The 22775-nt window shown below is 40.7% G+C and overlaps 1 protein-coding gene across 2 annotated transcripts in view; it reads right to left on the bottom strand.

Annotated features, from left to right (window-relative positions):
- B3GLCT (beta 3-glucosyltransferase) overlaps positions 1 to 22775 on the bottom strand; it is a 159819-nt gene that overhangs the window by 44015 nt on the left and 93029 nt on the right. The window contains exon 11 of one of the 2 annotated variants that reach the window (XM_079773996.1): positions 8202 to 8315. The exons of the other annotated variant lie outside the window; for it this stretch is intronic. Coding sequence (XP_079630122.1) covers positions 8202 to 8315 — 114 coding nt within the window. The remainder of the gene's footprint in view (positions 1 to 8201; positions 8316 to 22775) is intronic. 2 annotated transcript variants of the gene reach the window in all.

Below are 22775 nucleotides of genomic sequence, written 5' to 3'. Positions count from 1 at the left end.
ATCCGGAGTGTTTGTTGGCGAGTTAAGGGACAGCTATACTCCAGGAGAAGGTGGGGGACAGATGGATGGGGTTCCCCTGACTAGGCAGCCCCCACTGCTGCTGGGTTCCCTCCCGGAGCGACCCGCTCGGACGCGGAGACCGCGCCATCTTGAAGGGGAAAGTGGATCTTATAGGAAGCCTGAAAATCTACAACTGTGGCACCCACCAAACAGCTGCGAACCCCAGAACACCGGTCCCCAATTGGCGCAAACACGCGGATTCAGAGGAGCTCTACACTCCAACACGGAAAGGTCAGATTTCGCCTGGGATAAGGTAAGGTCTCTGGTGCCGGCAGGTCAGAGAAAGGCACGCACTGCGGGAGTTGGAGGACCGGGGGAAGTCTGCGCCTAGAAAAATCCATGGCTGTTGGGGCTGGCGTGATCCGTGAACGTCGAAGGGGGTCCTCAGAGCTGCTAACTAAAGGGATCTCTATAAAGGAACCCATTTTGATCTGACGCAAAAGGACAGCCTAAAAATTTTAAAAGTGTGCCGGCTGCTTAGACCCAAGGGGGAAAGGGGGACTGTGCCGATTTATGCGCAGCCCCATTGTTCGCACACTTGGACTCTTTCCTCTTCAAATACCTGCTTCTGATTACTAAGCCCAATACATAGGATCACCCAGCTGGGGACATCCTGGGAGACTGCAGGGGAAAGTTGTTTTTCTGGAACCTAGGGATCAGAGCGGGGAGTGACCGTCAGAGAGCCAGCTCTGAGGCAGCCCACTCCCACAAACCAGTATTGAGTGCCACAGTGAAAGCAGGATCTAAGTACAGGCTAGAGAGGACTTATAGACCAGGAAGTCAATCCAGAAACACTGCCACCCAGGGGCGAAATCACAAATTGACTCTTGTGTAATCACAAATAAAGGAATACAAGGAATTAAGACACTGCCTGCTTAAAAATCAGGACTGGCTTACAACACTGAGGAGCAGTGGAACGCAGGGAACTGCAATACTGCCCTGACTGGGAACCAAGAGTGCCAAACAGAACAATAGAGGAAGTGAATGACCTTCACTACTGCACATTTTATTTTTTTCATCTTTTACTTAAGAAACTAATTTTTTTCTTTTTTCCTCACTTGATTTTACCTTTTTAATTATTACATTTTTATTTTCAATCAGTATTATTACTACTACTATTTTACCTTTTTTTTTTTTAAAAAAAAGTGTCATTTTATTGTCTCTTTATTTTACTTTGGGATTACTGTCCTACATTCTATTTTCATATTTTCTTTATCATCGTTTTACTCTATCTCAACTCAACCTTTATGCCATCACTCTCTTCCTAAATTTTCTGCTTTTGGTGTCCTGTTTCTCATACTCTTTTCCTGCTTTAGATTTTCCCTCTGTCCTTTTGTTGTTGTTTGCCTGAATGTTGATTATATCAATTTTTATGCTTTTTTGTGAGATTGTTTTCCTTATTCTTTTTTTTGTTTGTTTGTTTGCTTTGTTTGTTTTTTGCTTCTGTTTTTCCTCACCTCGCTTGCTATTTCATGTTGTTTGTAGTTTGTATTAACCTCCAGGTACTTGTTGCTGTCATTTGCTGGGATTAGTGGCTGATCTATTGGAGTTTTTTCCCCATATATATAGTTTGTTGCCCTTTTCTTTCTTATTCTCTTTCTTTACTCTCTTATATTTTTTTTACTTTTCCCAACTTCATTTTGGCACTCTTTCTCCCCCCCCTTCTTCTTTCTTTCCTATCCCCTAATTTGCCTTTCTCTGGTGTTCACCTTTATTTGGGCTTATTAATATTGTGAATACATCTCTGTTCATTGCCTTGTGTGTTGTACCTAGTTGTGTTGTATGTTGTGCCTTTAAATCAACACAGGAGAGGGAGAACTACATAACCAGACATCAGGAGAAGAAAGGCCATGGGGAGACAAAGAAACAGCCCGCATATAAAAGAAAAGCAGGCATCACCAGAAAAGGAAGTAAACAAAATGGAGGCAAGCAACCTGTCAGAGAAAGAATTCAGAGAAATGGTCATGAGGTGGCTGAAAAGAAAGGAAGACAAATTCAACAATATGAGTAAGAACCAAGATGAAATGAAGAAGAACCAAGAGAAATGAAAAATGACATTGATGCTGTAAAGAACTCCATAGAAAGCATCAAGAGTAGACTAGAAGAAGCAGAGGACTACATCAGTGAGCTAGAAGACAAAATGGGGAAAAATACCCAAGTAGAGAAGCTTCTAGAAAAATAAAAATAAACAGCAGGAGGAGAGCCTAAGGAAACTTTGGGACAACACGAAACAAAACAACATCCGCATAATAGGGGTCCCAGAAGGAGAGGAAACTGAGCAAGGAATAGAAAACCTGTTTGAAGAAATAATGACAGAAAAATTCCCTTATAGAGGGAAGAAAAAACCCACACAAATCCAAGAAGCTCACAGAGTCCCAAACAAAATGAACCACAAAAGACCGACACCAAGGTACATTATAATTAAGTTGGCAAACACCAACGACAAAGTAAGAATCTTAAAAGCGGCCAGAGAGAGACAGACAGTTACATACAAAGGAACCCCCATCAGACTAGCAACTGATTTCTAACAGAAACTCATCAGGCCAGAAGGGAATGGAATGAAATATACAAAGTCATGCAAAGGAAGGGTCTGAATCCAAGAATACTGTACCCAGCAAGGATTTCAATCAAAATTGAAGGTGAAATCAGGAGCTTCACAGACAAAAAAGGACGAAGGGAATTTATTACCACCAAACCAGCAATGCAAGAAACGCTAAAGGGTCTGCTGTAAAAAAAATGAAGAAATAGGAAGCGAAGAAGGAACACAGGGGTAAAGAATAAAAATGGCGACAAATAAGTACCTATCAATCATAACTTTAAATGTAAATGGATTAAATGTACCAATCAAAAGACGTAGGGTAATGGATTGGTTAAGAAAACATGACCCATATATCTGCTGTCTACACGAAACCCACCTCAGAAAAAAAGACACACAGACTGAGGGTGAAGGGATGGAAAAAGGTTTTTCAGGCAAATGGAAATGAAAAAAAAGCTGGGGTAGCAATACTTATATCTGACAAATTAGATCTCAAATTGAAGGACATAACAAGAGATAAGGAAGGACACTTCATAATATTAAAGGGAGCAATCCAACAAGAAGAAGTAACTCTGGTAAACATATACGGACCCAAAACAGGAGCACCCAAATACATAAAAAAACTCCTGGAGGATATCAAGAAAGAGATTGACAGCAATACAATCATAGTAGGAGACTTCAATACCCCACTATCACCATTGGACAAATCCTCTAAACAAAAAATCAGCAAAGAATCATCAATCCTAAATGACTCACTAGACCAGATGGAATTAATTGACATCTTCAGAACATTTCACCCCAAAGCCACAAATATACATTCTTCTCAAGTGCACTTGGGTCATTTTCAAAGAATGACCATATGTTGGGTCATAGGCAAAGTTTCTTCAAATTCAAGAAGATGGAAATCATATCAAGCATCTTCTCAGATCACAGTGGCATAAAACTGGAAATCAACTACAATAAAATCAATCCAAAGAAATCAAACACATGGAGACTAAACAGCATGCTATTAAACAATGACTGCATAACCAGAGAGATCAAGGAAGAAATAAAAAACATCATGGCAACAAATGACAATGAAAACACAACAATCCAAAATCTATGGGACACAGCGAAAGCAATCTTGAGAGGGAAGTTCCTAGCTCTACAAGCCTACTGCAAAAAAAAAAAAAAGAAAAGAAAAAGAAAAAGAAACAATGGTAATAAATTACCTAACCCTACAACTCAAAGAGTTAGAAAGAGAGCAACAAGAAAAGCCCAGTGTAAGCAGAAGGAAGGAAATAATAAAGATCAGAGCAGAGATAAATGACATAGAGACCAAAGAAACAATACAAAAGATCATCAAAACCAAGAGCTGGTTCTTTGAAAGGATAAACAAGATTGATGAACCTCTAGCCAGGCTCACCAAGAAGCAAAGAGAGAGGACCCAAATAACCAAAATCAGAAATGAAAGAGGTGAAATAACAACAGACCCAACCGAAATACAAAGGATTGTTAAAAAATACTATGAACAACTCCATTCCAACAAACTGGACAACCTGGAGGAAATGGACATATTCCTAGAAAAATACAACTTCCAAAACTCAGTCAGGAAGAATCTAAACATCTCAATAGGCCAATAACTATGGAAGAAATTGAAGAAGTCATCAAGAAGCTTCCAGCAAACAAAAGCCAGGGGCCAGACAGCTTCACAGGGGAGTTTTGCCAAACATTCAAGGAAGAACTAAAACCTATCCTCCTCAGACTATTCCAGAAAATTCAAGAGGAAGGAACACTTCCAAGCTCCTTCTATGAAGCCAGCATCACTCTAATACCAAAACCAGATAAAGACAACACAATGAAAGAGAATTACAGGCCAATATCCCTTATGAACATAGATGCCAAAATCCTGAACAAAAGTCTAGCAAATCAGATCCAGCAGTACATCAGAAAGATCATACACCATGACCAAGTAGGATTTATCCCAGGAATGCAAGGACGGTACAATATCTGCAAATCAATAAACGTGATACATCACATAAACAAATTGAGAGATAAAAATCACATAGTCATATCAATTGATGCAGAAAAAGCATTTGACAAAATCCAACATCCTTTCTTGATAAAAACTCTCAACAAGGTGGGAATAGAAGGATCATACCTCAACATAATAAAAGCTATATTTGATAAACCCACAGCTAACATCATACTCAATGGGCAAAAACTAAAACCATTTCCCCTAAGAACAGGAACAAGACAGGGGTGCCCACTCACACCACTCCTGTTCAACATAGTACTGGAAGTATTAGCCATTGCAATTAGACAAGAAGAAGAAATAAAAGGCATCCAAATTGGAAAAGAAGAAGTAAAGCTGTCCTTATTTGCAGATGACATGATATTGTACATAAAAAACCCGAAAAACTCCATCAAAAAACTAATAGACTTAATAAATGAATTCGGCAATGTAGCAGGACAAAAAATTAAAGCCAAGAAGTCTATGGCATTTCTATACACCAATAGTGAACTTATAGAAAGAGAAACTAAAAAAGTTTACCATCGCACCAAAAAGTTAAGATACCTAGGAATAAACTTAACTAAGGAGGTAAAAGACCTATACACGGAAAACTACAGGACACTGAAAAAAGAGATAGAGGAAGATGTAAACAGATGGAAGAACATACCATGTTCATGGATTGGTAGAATCAACATCATTAAAGTGTCCATACTACCCAAAGCAATCTATAGATTCAATGCACTCCCCATTAAAATACCAATGACATATTTCGCAGACCTAGAAAGAACTCTCCAAAAATTCATCTGGAATTTAAAAAAAAGACCCCGAAGAGCCACAGCAATCCTGAGAAAGAAGAATAAAGTAGGTGGAATCTCAATACCAGATTACAAGCTGTATTACAAAGCCACTGTTCTCAAAACAGCCTGGTACTGGCACAAGAACAGACATATAGACCAATGGAATAGAATAGAGAACCCAGATATCGACCCAAACCACTATGCTCAAGTAATATTTGACAAAGGAGGCATGAGCATACAATGGAGTCAAGACAGTCTCTTCAACAAATGGTTTTGGGAAAATTGAACAGATACATGCAAGAAAATGAAACTAGACCACCAACTTACACCATACACAAAGATAAACTCAAAACGGATACAGGACTTAAACATAAGATGGGAAACCATAAAAATACTAGAGGAATCCACAGGCAGCAAAATCTCAGACATATGCCGAAGCAATTTCTTCACCGATACCGCTCCTAGGGTAATGGAAGCTAAAGAGAAAATAAACAAATGGGACTACATCAAAATAAAAAGCTTTTTCACAGCAAAAGAAACCATCAACAAAACAACAAGAAAGCCCACTGTCTGGGAGAACATATTTGCAAATGTTATCACTGATAAAGGTTTAATCTCCAACCTCTATAGGCAACTTATACAACTTAATAAAAGGAAGATAAATGATCCAATAAAAAAAATGGGCAACGCACCTAAATAGAATCTTTTCGAAAGAAGACAGAAGGAAGGCCAAGAGACACATGAAAACATGCTCAAAGTCACTAATCATCTGATAGATGCAAATCAAAACGACAATGAGGTACCATCTCACACCTGTCAGAATGGCTATCATCAACAAATCAACAAACGACAAGTGTTGTCGAGGATGCGGAGAAAAGGGAACACTTGTGCACTGCTGGTGGGAATGCAAACTGGTGCAGCCACTGTGGAGAACAGTATGGAATTTCCTCAAAAAACTAAAAATGGAACTTCCATTTGACCCAATAATCCCTCTCCTAGGAATATATCCTAAGAAACTAAAAACACCAATCAGAAAGGATATATGCACCCCTATGTTCATAGCAGCACAATTTACAATAGCTAAGATTTGGAAACAGCCTAGATGCCCATCAGCAGATGACTGGATCAGAACACTATGGTACATCTACACAATGGAATATTATGCTGCCATAAAAAAGAAGGAATTCTTACCATTTGCAGCAACCAGAATGGAACTGGAGAGAATTATGCTAAGTGAAATAAGCCAGTCAATGAAAGAAAAATACCACATGATCTCACTCATTTGTGGATAATAAATAACATTATAAACTGATGAACAAAATGATAGATACAGAGGCAGTAAAGTATCAAACAGACTGTCATATTACAGCGGGAAGTTTAGGGAGAGGTGGGGGAGATAAGAGATCAACCGAAGGACCTGTATGCATGCATATAAGCGTAACCAATGGACGCAAAACACTGGGTGGTGAGGGCATGTATGGGAGTGGGAGGGGAGGCATTGGTATGCTATGTACACATACAATACCTTAATAAAAAAAATGAAAAAAAAATAAATCAGAAAGAATATATGCACCCCTATGTTCACAGCAGCGCAATTTACAATAGCTGAGATTTGGAAACAGCCCAAGTGCCCATCAGCATATGAGTGGATATAAAAGCTGTGGTACATTTACACAATGGAATTCTACACAGCTGTAAAAAAGGAAGAACTCTGCCATTTGCAACAGCATGGATGGCCCTGGAAAGCATTATGCTAAGCAAAATAAGCCAGTCAGAGAAAGATAATTATCATTTGATCTCACTCATTTATGGAATCTAATGAACAAAATAGATCTAGAAACATAGAAGCATGGAACAGACTGTGGAACCTCAGAGGGAAGGCAGCAGAGGGTGGATGGGCGGGAAGAGAACAACCAAAGAACTTGTATGCATATAGACACAGACAATAGGGCCTGGGGTGGCGGAATGGGGGAGGGAGTGGGCTAGAAGAGGTCAATGAGGGGGGGGGGAGTGGACATATGTAATACTCCCAACAATAATAATGTTAAGAAAAGAGGGGAAATATGGTCTAAGAAAAATGTCCAAGAGATCAAATATGTATTTGTAAAATATTCTTTTTTAATCTGGGGGTTTGGTATATTTGTCTCTACTTTTTTCATACATGATATATTTTATAAATTAAAGACAAATTCACCTTTACCTTATATATGTTTTTAATTAGAAAGCCTGCAATATGAAGAGAAAACCTAGTGTACTTCCAACAATGTGCTAAATATAAAACTAGTGTGGAATGTGGTTAAATGCTACTCAAAGATACACACAAAACAAGCTCAGACCATAAGTTTCCTGAGGATAGAAACTATCAGCTTCATTCCTACTCCCCCTGGCATCTAACCTAGGTATACAGCAGTTGGATAATATCCTGGCTGGTTAAATTGTTAAAATTAAATGAGGAGAAGCTTTAGTAAAAAGATGATAAATTCACTTTGAACATCCCATTGGGCCACAGTGAATTCTGAAGGTATGAAAAATGTATTGTCAAACTTGATCATAATTATCATGTGCTCAGTCATATCAATATGGCTTATTAAAAACTTATAACCTGTCTTAGTACTTATAATGCAGTGCTTAATCTGAAAAAAAAAATCAGCCTATATCTATGAGTAAAGACGTTGAGAAGAGAGAAAGAAAAAAAACTTACATAAGCCCAAAATTATAGCATCTATAAGATATTCCATTTTATTATTAGTTGAATTTATTCTATTTGCAGAATGGACATGCTGATTAAGAGGAGCGGTACGAATGAAGGACTCACCTCTGTCTGTATTAGGAATTCCCAGATCCACTGTAGGAATGGAACTTTCTGCATAGTCACTGTAGTATTCAATGAGACTGGCCTGACCCGCCCATGTCTGCTTTACAATGGGGACTGAAAAAATGAGAGAAGTGATAGTCACTGACACAGTTATGTAGAAAAGCTTAGAATATCAAAGGGGCAGCACAATCCCCTATAAAGAGAACTGTTACTTGTTCTTTTTCAGGTGTTCCAAGCCTTAGAGCTCACTTTTCTACCCTGAGAAATGCCATATGCACATGAATAAAACCCTCTTCCTGGGCCATTTTCAATATACTCTAGAGCCAAGCACTTTTTATTCCTGGTGATAAATACACTTGCTTCCATACAATAATACATTTTCTAATTATACTTATTGTGTTTAATCAGTATATAATCAACATTCTGATTATACTGTTGCATTTAAATTAATTTTAACTAATTTTTCTCTTTGCCCAATTGAGTTCATTTAAAATTCGACAGTGGATTTTTATAAAGCTTTTTAGGAAAGTAGAAAATATAATTACTTCCAAAGATGAGAACAGTCGATGTGGTTCTGACTGAGATGCTATTTTGTCTCTTAAAATGGGGGGAGGGTATCTTTTCAAACTACACTGTCCCACCCAAAGATTCCAATAGGACCACCCAACTCTATAAAGGGTGGTCCCAACTCTACCATTGGGAATCACTACATATAATGACTGATGTTATTATTGTACTTTTCAAATATGTGACATAAGATCTTGAAAACCATTACAGATTTTAAAACTCCATAGTTAACAAAAAAATTGTTTTAATACAATAAACACAAACAACAAAAAACTCTCCTGGTTTTCTGCATTTTAGGGTGAGATGTTAAAAGACAGCTCTGTATCCACGCCTGACATAGAATTCTGCCTGACCACTATTTGATATTAATTTACTTGACCAACTATCCAAGTAATTGTTTGCTTCTGTGTGTTTTTTTAGGTTACTGTCTGCATCTCTAAATATTAAGGAGAATAAGGGGCTTTGGTTGTAGTTTTAGTGGAAAAAGCCATCCTACCTAGATTTTATACCCTATTAATTTAAGAATCTCAACTCTGATAAACCAAGTTTTCAGGTCAATATTTTAAGACTTTATCAGATCTTTTTCTTTTTTCCAAACCAAATAAAAATAAATTATATGCAAAAACTGCCGATCCAGAAGCCAAGATGGCGGCGGAGGTGAATGGTTGATCTGTTGCCTCGCATGGCAGTTTCGGAAAAACAACTAAAAGATGGACTGGTGAGCGCAGCGACTCCTGCTCACGTCTCCCCAGGCCGGGCGGCTGCTCCTCTCAGCCAGCACCGCAGCCGGGGCCATGAGCTCGTGGGCGCCGCGGCAGCTGCTGTGGCGGCGGCCGCGGACTCGGCGCAGCGGCTCTCGGTGAAGGAAGAGACCATCTTTCTGCGAGACGGGCCCACCCGCGTCACCGACCTGGCCCAGCTCCCCACTGAGATCCTCGGGGCCCCGGAGACCGCCAACACCGACTTAGAGGATTCTTAGGACTTCCTGTCTTACACTCAAGTCCTCTAGCCATTTTGAGAGAGGAGAACCAAGAAGGCAGCAAAGTCAAACAAAGGAACTTCGCGCACAGCAATTTCAAAGTTAAACAAAGGAACTTCGCGCGCACAGAGCGTCTGCCACCCAGAACCACAGGAGAGCTGGCTGAATGGTGGATTTACAGCTAAGAGAGAAGAGGAAAGAGCGAACTCTGGAGGAGCTGAGGTGCGGAGGCGCGTGGGTTGGGGGAAGGGACTTGTGGCTTTTGTTCCAACCCTAGGGGAGATTAGCTCCCCAGACGCCTGCGGGGAGAGGCTGGACTCTCGGCCTTTGGATCGGAGAGTGGGAGTGACTTCCTTGTGGAGGTGCGCCCAGCAATCAGTGTTTGCTGCATTGGAGTGCGGAACGAGGGGGCTTAGAAACGTGAAAAGCAGAAAAAGCAGACTTGCAGCCAGTGCGGTTCGCCACGCCATGGCCTGGTGGCGCCCTGAGGCCCCGCCCCGCCCTGAGACTCGCCCCGCCCTGGGACCCGCCCCGCTCGTTTTGCAGGTCCGCCCCGCACGTCTTGCAGGCACACCTGGGCTCCAAGCAACGGCTTTTGCATGTGGGTGGCCTGCCCTATGGCAGCTTGACCAGATAAACTGCGGTTCTAGTCGGACTGCTCTAGGGACGCTCAGACAGGAGGAGGAAACTGCAGTTTTTGCCGTAAGTCCTGCTGAGTGGTCTCAGGTAGTAGCTGACCTACACACCATTGGAGACCCAGAAACGAGGGCATCTGGTGGTCGGTGTGAGATGACACCAGATTTCAACCACTCGCATAAAGGACACATTCCAGAGGCAGACTCAGTGAGCGCCAAAGCCTTGCTGCACCAAGACCCGGCCCATAAATCTGTCTCCTACACAGCAACTCTTCCTTTATAGACACAGAGGATCCGCACGGCCAATTGGCCTGGAGGACAATTCCTCCCAGCGACACCAACAACAATCAAGACTTAACTATACAAAGGAAGACCAAGATGGAGGCATAGGGCGGAAGCCTGATTGTTGCCTACCACAACAATTTTGAGTCTAAGACGCGAGAGCAGAGCAGACACCATCCAGAACCACCGGAGGGCTGACTGAGCAGATGCTCTACAACTAGAATAAAAGAGAGGGGTACTCGGGATGATGCTGATGCCGGTGACCCAAAGATCACACTTTAAGAACTACGGCTCAGACGACACAGTGGCGGCCTGGAACGTGCTCGGCGCAGTTCCCCCGACGGTCTCCGGCTGAGGGGAAGGCCCCACTCGCTGCCGAGCACGGACAGACGAGCCACTGGGAGTCATGAGGTGGGAGACTCCGTGCTTGCTGACCTCCGAGTCCTTCAAGAATCTCAACGCCCCGGAAGCGGCCAGGTGCGCACGCTCGGTGACTGGCCACCGCTGCAGACCCAAGGGCCGACGCAGCCACCCCGGACCAGCCCGCTGCCGCGCACCGGGCACACCGGAGCTTCGCTGAGCCCGCCGCCCGAGTTCTGAGGCGGCTGCCCTGGAGCTCTGAGAAAATGGCCGAAGGAATTACTGAGATGGAATTGACCAACAGGAAATGGGATCAAGAAGACGAAACCCCGCTGGGTCCCGGATCCGGGTGAAGCTGCGCGCCCCTGGGTCCGGGTGAGGCTGGGAACTGGGTCAGGGTGAGTCTGGGTCCCGGGTCCGGGTGAGGCCGTGGACCCCTGGATCCGGGTGAGCCTGGCCCCGGGTCCGGGTGAGGCCGTGGGCCCCTGGATCCGGGTGAGCCTGGCCCCGGGTCCGGGTGAGGCCGTGGGCCCCTGGATCCGGGTGAGCCTGGCCCCGGGTCCGGGTGAGGCCGTGGGCCCCTGGATCCGGGTGAAGCCGTGCCCCTGGGTCCGGCCGAGACCAAACCAGAGGGAGTTGGACCTGCATTACCACCATTTGTCCACCATCCAGAGCTGAGGGGTCAGTGCCGACATGTACTCATAAGGAACTGGTGGACATTGATATTGGGTCTCAAAAGAACTGTTGGTCCAGAAAGAAACTCACTACAGACTGATTCATTTGCCTGTCAGCATAACTATTATTGCTCGTCGCACATTCAATTCTTATAAGTATATCTCTAGTGACACATGATTTCGCTCATCTAGGGGAAATGATGAACAACATGGACTGATGAACAAGAACAGAACCAGAAACAAGGAGGCATCGATCGGACTATCGGGCCTCAGAGGGAGGATAGGGGAGGGTGGGGGGAGAAGGGAGAGATCAACCAAAGGTCTTGTGTGCATGCATAAGAGCCTAACCAATGGTTAAGTTCAACAGGGGGTTGGGGCATCCATGGGGAGGGGTGTGGGATGGGAATGGGGGGATGAGGACAAATATGTGACACCTTAATCAATAAAGAAATTTAAAAAAAAAACACACAAAAAAAAAAACTGCCGATCCAATGCCAAATTTAAGTGTTTGGCTATGTAAATCAACAAATTAAGTCAAACTCAGATAGCCTTTGTACATAAATGCAAAAGTGCACCATTTTGTAGTCCATTATTCACCAACTTTAAGAAAGAAAAAGACCTATGAATTCTGGGTATTTGCTATAATCTCCAAAATACCTATTCTAACCCACCAAATATTATTTTATACATTAAAATATAAATTTCTGCAATCATAAAAAAGGCGATACAAAGATTTCTCCAAGTCAAAACAAAGATGCAGTAAATGATATGGCTGCTATGTGAAAAAATAATCTACACTGTTCTACTTCCAAATTCTAGCACAACAAAAATCTTCATCATGACATTGCCCTGGCAGTCTGCTTTGCACATAATGAGCAGAGGACTTACCCCAGAAAGGGCTCCCTACAGCTTGCAGCCACTAAATATTCCCACTCTTGGGTGAAATGTTCCCCAATTCATAAGGATGGAAAGGTCAAGAATTTTCCTCAGTCCCCAGCACTTTTACAAGCCATAAAAATTCTGCTTCCATTTTTCTCAGCCCTTAGCTGTCAGTTCCTATTGGCTCTAATAAGCCTTCTTAAACAGCATAGGTATTTCTTCTCAATTAACTGATTTAAATGAAATAAAAATAAAAATCGAGTGTGAGTTAGCTCTTTACTTATATTCTTTGTTTCAGTTTTCAGTGGAAAAAAAAATTTCACTAAAGGTCAGAATTACTATATGACTGGTTCCCCAACAACTAGTACAGTGCCTGAGATGTAGTAGGTACTTAATAAATAGTTAAATGAGGATTAAATTTTGTAGAAATTCCAACAAGAAGTCTACAGCTATTTTTGGAACTAGTGTAAAGGAAAGTTTTATTCATAACAGTGATTCATTCTTTGGTACAAGATGGGTATCCCTATTACTAATCATTTAAAAATAAACTAACCATTTTAATATAATGAAGTGTTATGACTCTATAATACCAAAAGCATTCAAAAGTTTGTGTTATCTGTCACTATAGCTCATGTGGATTTGTCCTACATGCCAATTGCAAAGAATTTCAAGCTAAGGCTAAGTTTTGTATAACAGCAGGTTAAGGCTTTATTTTTAATTAACCAGTGTTGATTCTAAATTATTTAACACTTTAAAAATATGGGTCTATTATATTAGCATTATTTGAATTCTAAATTGAATTCATTATATTATAAAATATTTTACATAGTACTCAAGCAGTGCTTTCCTAAAGATATTAAACATTGAAAAATATTTCAAAATAGTTAACATGATCTAATATATAATTTTCACATTAGCTAATAGATATTTGATATTATATGGTAGAGAACCATACTTTCTACCATATAATAAAACAACGGTGAATGCCTCTTTCCAGGTTTGCTGCAAGATACGTTAAAATTGGAGCAAAGTAAAATTGGACTACACCAAAACCTCACTGCACAAAAGGCATAAATCTTCCACATGCCCTTCCAGTCTTGAGGCGGAAGAGCAGTGTCTCACTATGAGGCAAGGAGCACACATTTTTACCCCAAGTTAATTTACCTGCAAAACTCTAATTCCAAATGAAAATGAACTTGACACTTGAACACAATACAAAAACCACCACACAATCAACTATGAATGATTCTTGATTTTATGAAATCTGCTGTTTTTGACAAACAGACCTATTTTTGTCTCAGTATGCAAGTCAATGACCACAAAATTAGAGATACCTGCCTAAACTGTGTTTTAATTCCTGTTTGTAGAGGTGGATGGAAGACTGTAAAGCATCCCTCGTGGATGATCTGAAACATTTTAGGGCAATCTGGGATATCTTCATCTGTTCCAAAGCCAGGGGAGAACGGAACGAGCCAACACCTGACTCCCTTCCTCTCTTTGAGAATTAATCTAATCACTCCACTTAACATAGGGTGTAGCCTTGCCCCTTGCTGCATTTCAATCCAAGCCTCACATTTTAAATTAGCAGATTGTAGGGCAGCAGCTGCCAGCCTCTCTACAGTAATCAGAGAACACACCTACCACAAACTCCTTTTAATACGTTTGTTCAGATCCTCCTCTTCTAGACAAGATCACTGCAGTAAAGATATCAAATGGGTATTTTTTAACCTAAAAAGGATAAAGTATTTATTTTTAGGAGCTCAGGAAGTCGTGAAAAGAAACTAAGGGCTGAGCCAATAGCAAGTTAACCTCTATAATTAGAGGGAGATGGCAGGGGAGCATCTCATCATCAACCATCGGTGAACATGAACCCTGGCTGCCCTGAGATACCTGCAACATGCAGACAGGCAAAATGATGCAAAGAACACTCTTCATGTTTTCAGACAGCTCACATCACATAGTGAAGAACACTAACCCAACAGGAAGTGATCGTGCTGAATATTAAATTCCAGAGATCTCCTTGCTTAAATATAATCTGACATGCTATGCCCAATTTCCTTGCTTTATATAATTCTTATAATTTCTTAAAACCCTACTCAATGCTTGCATCTCAGAGTGTTGATGTTTCAGTGGTATCAACATGTATTTCTTACTTAAGCTAAAAAACAAAATATGCTTTTGCTGCCCGAGTTCTAAGATTTTTTTTTCATTTAAATCAGAATCCAGACATAAGCAGTTACATAATTGTTAGTTTCACTGATAGGGAAAAAAAATTCAGGAGGTGAAATAACTTTTTAAAACATTTTGGAACTTGGCTTTATAGGAATAAAGCCATGAGTTCAATGTATATTTTCCCTTGTCTTGATTAGAGCCTTGGACAGAATGTCCATCCTTCACCCTTTTCCCTGGGGGTGGCCAACATTATAAGGAGCCAGGAGTTGGGGAGGTCACTAGTATCCACTTACGCTCAAGTCCCTGGGGGCAGCATACCCACAAGCGACAACCTGCCACCAGATAACTCACTAACGCTACTGCCCACTCTCAATTTGTCAGACAAACACAGTCTTATTTTCCTTCATTGCCATTTGGCCTTTGTCACTTCAAGTGTTTCTACCACATGAAGGAAAAGAGAAAAAAATATATACCCCAATCCATGTATCCTGCTCAACTACAGATGTAATATGCTTGGACAGGTTAGCAATCTAAAGTCCCTGCTTGATTTATATTTGAGATCATCTGTGAATTTCAGTTCCTGGCTATCCACAGTGTTGCTGAAAATAAAGGTTACTTCCACAGCATCTGTCCAAGTCAAACTTGACCTTGAGCATAGCAGAGCATCAACACAAATGTCAAAGAGAATTTATCAAGTGTTAGGTTTGGAATACATCCAAGGAGACCACAGCTGTGTCATGGCAGAAAGAATCTGGGATTTGGAGCCAGAAAACCCGAGCTGCAGCTGTCCTATCAATAGACCACAGGAACGTGGGCCAGTTGTGTATATCCATACTCAGCTTTCTCTAGAATATCAAGTGAATAACATTAGTTATCACATCACAAAGAATATTCAACATGAAATTAGATGACAGAATGTATGTGGAAAAACATACCAGAAAATGTAAAAAAGATAGCAGTCAAAAGCAGTTACTGAGGCACTGTCGTTGTAACTAACATGATTACTGGATAATTCTTTGTCACAACTGGTGGCTAGACTAGACTTAAAAAAGGAAGGCAGAGCCCAGGGACGTGTCAGGCTTCACTTCCATCCAGCCAATGGACATCAAAATCCCTAAAATCCTGCTGCCTTAGACTATCTTTCCAAACAAACAGGTCCAAGTTTAAAGAGGGCTTGCCACAGAAACCCAACTGTGAAAGCCTTTTAGGTTTCATTGACCCCCAGATCCAAATTAACAGCAGCAATAAATGCACCTGCCTTTGGGTGGGGGTGGGAGGGGTGTTGAATGCTCCTGACATACTTTTAAGATTCTTTAATTTTTAAAGACTTTGACTCAAAATTAAAATACAAAAGCACTGAGGAAAAAGATGGTGACTGGCAAGAAGGTAGGGAGGGAGAATGTGTGAGAGAGTGAGGGAGTGATAGAGGAGTGTGTGGACGTGTGTGGTGTGTGTGTGAGAGAGAACGAGGGACAGTTAGATCCTGCAGGTCTTCTGGGGGCTGCCAAACTGGACAGTCTTAGACGGCAAAACCCCGCTGCCACCGCGAAGACTCCGGGGGCGGCCAATGTGGGCACAGAGACCACGCCATCTTGAAAAACAGAATTGCTTGAGACTAGGATCCTAGCCTCAGCACCACCCAGTCTGGTCTCAGACACAAACCGGGACCCTGCAGCCACTAGGGACAAAGACCTGCAACCATAGCTGCAGACCCACAGACACCAAGAATCCGGACATGCCGGCAGCAGATTTCTGTGAGTCACAGAGCCCATCCCCCTCCCCACAGGCCTGTGCAATGGCATAGGAACTGCTAGACCCACTCTGTGCAAGCAGGCCTCCAGCCCACACAAGGCGGCTGCTCTACCTGAATTTGAGCCTGGGTGTGCAGACACTGGGAGTCTATTTCCTGCAGCACACACTCACGTGACCACTTCCCAGGCCCACACAGGGCAGCTGTGCCACCTGACTTTGATTCTGGGCAAGCACACATGAAAGTCTGTTTCCCACAATGCAGGAGTGGACCTCCTGCTGACACAGGGTGGCTGTGCAACCCGGCCCCCCAAGCAGACTGGGGACCCTGATATTCCGTGTGAAAGGCAGCACTGATCACCAGTGACTTGACTCTGTTTCTCATGCGCGCATGTGATCCCTGATTCCCAGTGATACCAATTCTCAGTGCATGCCCACACAGGGACCCTGATTCTCGGCACAAGGCTGCACCACGCAACAAAGACTCTGATACTCTATTCTCAGCATGTGCACAGGGGACTCTGATTTTTGGCACATGCCAGCATGGTGCAGGCAGGGTCCCCGATTCTAGTTGCGCACACAAGGCCACACTAAGCGCTGGTGACTCTGATCCTGGGCAAGTGTGGCTCCCACCGACCCACGGCAGCCACATGTCTTGGTGTCGGAGCTCTTCAGTGACACTTGGGAGGTGTGAAGCTCCCACTGCACATGGCCCAGGCCCACGCAACTTGGCGTTTGGACCTTCTGGTGATAGTTAGAATGGGGAGACAATAAAACAATCTCAGAAAAAAGAAAATGAAGACTCGCCAAGAAAGTATATAAATAAAACGCAAACATGCAACATAACAGAAAAAGAATTCAGAGTAATGGTCATACAGTTCATAAACCGGATGGATGAGAAAATCAACAACCTATGCAAAAATCAGGAAGAAATCCAAAGTGATACAGCTATAATCAAAAACACCAATGGAAAGTTTCAACAGTAGACCAGAAGAAGCAGAGGACCAAATTAGTGAGTTAGAAGGTACAGAAACAAGCCCAATCTGAACAGCAAATGGAGAAAAAATTAAAAAGCAGGAGGAGAGCCCTAGGTGGTCTGGCTCAGTGGGTAGAGTGTCGACCTGTGGACTGAAGAGTCCCAGGTTCGATTCCGGTCAAGGGCACATGCCTGAGTTGCAGGCTCGACCCCCAGTAGGGGGTGTGCAGGAGGCAGCCAATCAATGATTGTCTCTCATCATTGATGTTTCTATCTCTCTCTCTCCCTCTCCCTTACTCTCTGAAATCAGTAAAAATAAAAATAAAAATAAAAAAGCAGGAGGAGAGCCTAAGAGAGCTTTGGGACAACACAAAATGAAGTAACATACGTATAATAGAGCTGCCAGAAGGACAAGAAGAGCAGCAAGGATTAGAAAATTTATTTGAAGAAATAATGACAGAAAACTTCCCTGTTATGGGGAAGAAAAAGTTACACAAGTACAAAGAGTCCCAAGCAAGATGAATCCCAAAAGACCCACACCAAGACACGTCATAATTACAATGGTAAATGTTAACAAAAAAGAGAGAATCTTAAAGGCTGCAAGAGAGAGACAGAGAGTTACCTACAAAGGATACCCTATTAGATTATCAAATGATTTCTCAAAAGAAACACATCAAGCTAGAAGGGAATGGAATGAAGTATACAAAGTGATGCAAAGCAAAGGACTGAATCCAAGAATACTCTATCCAGCAAGACTATCAATCAAAACTGAAGGGGAAATCAGGAGCTTTGCAGACAAAAAAAGGCTAAGAGAGTTTATCACTACCAAGCCAGCAATGCAAGAAATGCTAAAGAAAATGCTATAAAAAGAAGAAATAGAAAGGGAGGAAGAAACACAGTCATAAAGTACAGAAATGGCTACAAACAAGTACCTATCAATAATAGCATTAAATGTAAATGGATTAAGTGCTCCAATTAAAAGCCATCAAGTGACTGAATGGATTAAAAAAACGACCCATGTATATGTTGTCTACAGGAGACCCATCACAGAACAAGGGACTCACACAGACTGAAAGGGAAGGGAGGGAAAAATATGTATCAGGCAAATGGAAATGAAAAAAAAAAGCTGGGGTAGCAATACTTATATATGACAAAATAGACCTCAAAGTGAAGAAAAACTGGTAATAAACCATCTAACTCTGAAACTTGAAGAATTAGAAAGAGAGCAACAAGAAAAGCCCAGTGTGAGCAGAAGGAAGGAAATAACAAAGACCGAAGTGGAAATAAATGACATAGAAACAAACAAACAAAAAAACAATACAAAAGATCAATGAAACCAAGAGCTGTTTCTTTGAAAGGATAAACAAGATTGATGAACCTCTAGCCAGGCTCACCAAGAAGCAAAGAGAGAGGACCCAAATAAACAAAATCAGAAATGAAAGAGGTGAAATAACAACAGACCCCACAGAAATACGAAGCATCGTAAAAAAAATACTATAAGCAACTCTACTCCAACAAACTGGTCAACCTAGAAGAAATGGACATATTGTTAAAAAAATACGACCTTCCAAAACTCAACCAGGAGGAATCAAAAAATCTGTACAGGCCAATAACTATGGAGGAAATTGAAGCAGTAATCAAAAAACTTCCAACAAACAAAAGCCCTGGACCAGATGGCTTCACAGAGGAGTTTTAAAAACATTCAAAGAAGAAATAAAACCTATCACTCTCAGACTATTCAAAAAAATTCAAGAGGAAGGAGCACTTCCAAGCTCTTTCTACGAAGCCAGCATTACCCTAATCCCCAAACTAGATAAAGACAATACAAAGAAAGAGAATTACAAGCCAATGTCCCTCATGAACATAGATGCCAAAATCCTCAACAAAATTCTAGCAAATCGAATCCAGCATTACATTAGAAAGATCATACACCATGACCAAGTGGGATTAATTCCAGGGATGCAAGGATGGTACACATCTGCAAATGAATAAATGTGATACACCACATAAACAAACTGAGAGATAAAAACCGTATTATCATATCCATTGATGCAGAAAAAGCATTTGACAAAATCCAACACCCTTTCTTGATAAAAACTCTTAACAAGGTGGGAATAGAAGGATCATATCTCAACATAATAAAAGCCATATATGACAAACCCACAGCCAACATCATACTCAATGGGCAAAAACTAAAATCATTTCCCCTAAGAACAGGAACAAGACAGGGATGCCCACTTTCACCACTCCTGTTCGACATAGTACTGGAAGTACTAGCCATTGCGATCAGACAAGAAGAAGAAAGAAAAGGCATCCAAATTGGAAAAGAAGAAGAAGTAAAACTGTCCTTATTCTCGGATGACATGATATTGCACATAGAAAACCCCAAAGACTCCATCAAAACACTACTAGACTTAATAAATGAATTCAACAATATAGCAAGATACAAAATTAACAGCCAGAAGTCTATGGCTTTTCTATATACCAATAATGAACTCACAGAAAGAGAAAATTTAAAAAGCAATCCCATTTACCATTGCAACAAAAAATTAAGGTACTTAGGAATAAACTTAACCAAGGAGACAAAGAACCTGTACTCAGAAAATTTCAGGATGCTAAAAAAAAAAAAAAAAAGATAGAGTAAGACATGAACAAATGGAAGAATATACCATGTTCATGGATTCGTAGAATCAACATCATTAAAATGTCCATACTACCCAAATAAATCTATAAACTCAATGCAATCCTCATTAAAATACCAACGGCATACTTCAAAGATCTAGTCTAGAACAAATTCTCGAAAATTCATCTGGAATAAAAAAAGACCCCAAATAGCTGCAGCACTCTTGAGAAAGAAGAACAATGTTGGAGGGATCACAATAGCAGATACCAAGCTGTATTACAAAGCCACTGTTCTTAAAAGTGCCTGGTACTGGCGCAAGAACAGACCTATAGACCAGTGGAACAGAATAGAGAACCCAGAAATCGACACAAGCCATTACGCTCAATTAATATTTGACAAAGGACCCAAGAGCACACAATAGAGACAAGAGAGTCTCTTCAATAAATGGTGTTGGGAAAAGTGGACAGATACTTGCAAAAAAAATGAAACTAGACCACCAACTTACACCATACACAAAAATAAACTCAAAATGGATAAAGAACTTAAAAACGTAAGATGGGAAACCATAAAAATCTTAGAAGAATCCATGGGCAGCAAAATAGCAGACATTTGTCATAGCAATATCTTTATCGATACAGCTCCTAGGACAATGGAAACTAAGGAGAAAATAAACAAATGGGACTACATCAAAATAAGAAGCTTCTGTTATCAACAAAACAACAAGAAAGCCCACTGCATGGGAGAACATATTTGCCAATGTTATCTCCGATAAGGGTTTAATCTCCAACATTTACAGGGAAATCATACAACTTAACAAAAGGAAGATAAACAATCCAATAAAAAAATGGGCAAAGGACCTAAATAAACACTTTTCGAAAGAGAGCATTCAGAAAGCCAAGAGACATATGAAAACATGCTCAAAGTCACTAATCATCTGAGAGATGCAAATCAAAACAATGAGGTATCACCTCACACCTGTCAGAATGGCTATCATCAACAAATCAACAAACGACAAGTGCTGGGGAGGATGCGGAGAAAAAGGAACCCTCCTTCACTGCTGGTTGGAATGCAGACTGGTGCAGCCACTGTGGAAAATAGTTATGGAGTTTTCTACAAACACTGAAAATGGAACTCCCATTTGACCCAGTGATCCCACTTCTAGGAATATATCCCAAGAAACTAGAAACACCAATCAGAAAGGATATATGCACCCCTATGCTCATTACAACACAATTTATAATAGCTAAGATATGGAAACAGCCTAAATGCCCATCAGCAGATGAGTGGATTAGAAAACTGTGGTACATCTACACAATGGAATACTACGCTGCTGTAAAAAAGAAGGAATCTTACCATTTGCAACAGCATGGTGGAAATGTAGAGAATTATGCTAAGTGAAATAAGCCAGTCAGTGAAAGATAAATACCACATGATCTCACTCTTTTGTGGAATATAAAGAACATTATAAACTGTTGAACAAAAATAGATAGAGGCAAAGAAGCATCGAACAGACTGTCAAACTACAGCGGGAAGGCAGGGGAGAGTTGGGGAGGTAAGAAATCAACCAAAGGACTTATATGCATGCATATAAGCACAACCAATAGACACAAGACACTGGGTGGGGGGGGTGAGGGCAAGTGCCGGGGGGTAGGGGAGGCTGGGAGGAGTTCAATTGGGGGGGGGGGGGGGAGGAGATATATGTACTACTATTTGTAATATCTTAAACAATAAAATTGAAAGAATAAAATAAAATACAAAAGCATCAGATGGATATCTTAAAAGATTATTTCAACCTTATACAAATAAGAGTAATAAAATAAGATTATTCAAAACTACAAAATTAAAATTAGCAACTTTTTCATTTCTGTAACACACTAAAAATATAATAGGGATGGTCCCTAATTTTACTACCATCACTTGAAAAATATGTTTCAAAAGAGAAAATACCACTACCATCACCACCACCACCATCACCACCATTATCACTTCCACCACCGTTGTTAACATTTTAATATCAAAGCACTCACTACTCTAAGAGCAGCTTCAATATCCAAGTAAAATACATTAATTCAAACATTTCTGTTTGCTGTTAAAAAAAAGCAGCCTAGTTCATTTCCTTTATACTTTTTGTGAAAGATATTTTTCAAGAATCATCCCACAAAGCCATTCCAGATTATGAAAAAAGCAAAAGAATATTAAATCTAGGTTAAATTTGTGATAAATGAAAAATTTAACTGCTACATTGAATTTAATAGTATTTTATGACTCCTTATATAATGAATGCTATATTTATTTAGGCTGATTTAATATGACTTGGAACTTAAGATGACTCTTTAGGTAAACATAAAGGTTTATAGTTAACCTATTTTAAGGTATTGTTGATTATAACCACATTTTAATTGATATCAATGTCTTAGAATTCTGTAATGACGGAAAATTTGAATAAAAACATCCACCTGTATGCTAGGACTTCCTTATGAAGGGACCACTGCTTACAAGGCACTTTTTCCCCTTTCTCTTACATATTTACTCATGAGAAAATTCATCTTAAAAGTTCCAATATGTGCATTTGAAATAAATGTAAAAAGAAGGAACAGTCTTTAAGAAACATTCCTTCTTGGTCACATTGAAATCCCATCTAATATTCTCAAACAGTTCAGAGACTGTGCATGGAAATA

This window comes from Cnephaeus nilssonii (assembly GCF_951640355.1).
Source record: "Cnephaeus nilssonii genome assembly, chromosome: 6".
Taxonomy (NCBI): Eukaryota; Metazoa; Chordata; class Mammalia; order Chiroptera; family Vespertilionidae; genus Cnephaeus; species Cnephaeus nilssonii.
Note: the sequence above shows the minus strand (reverse complement) of the source record. Positions and strands in the feature narration are given on the sequence as shown.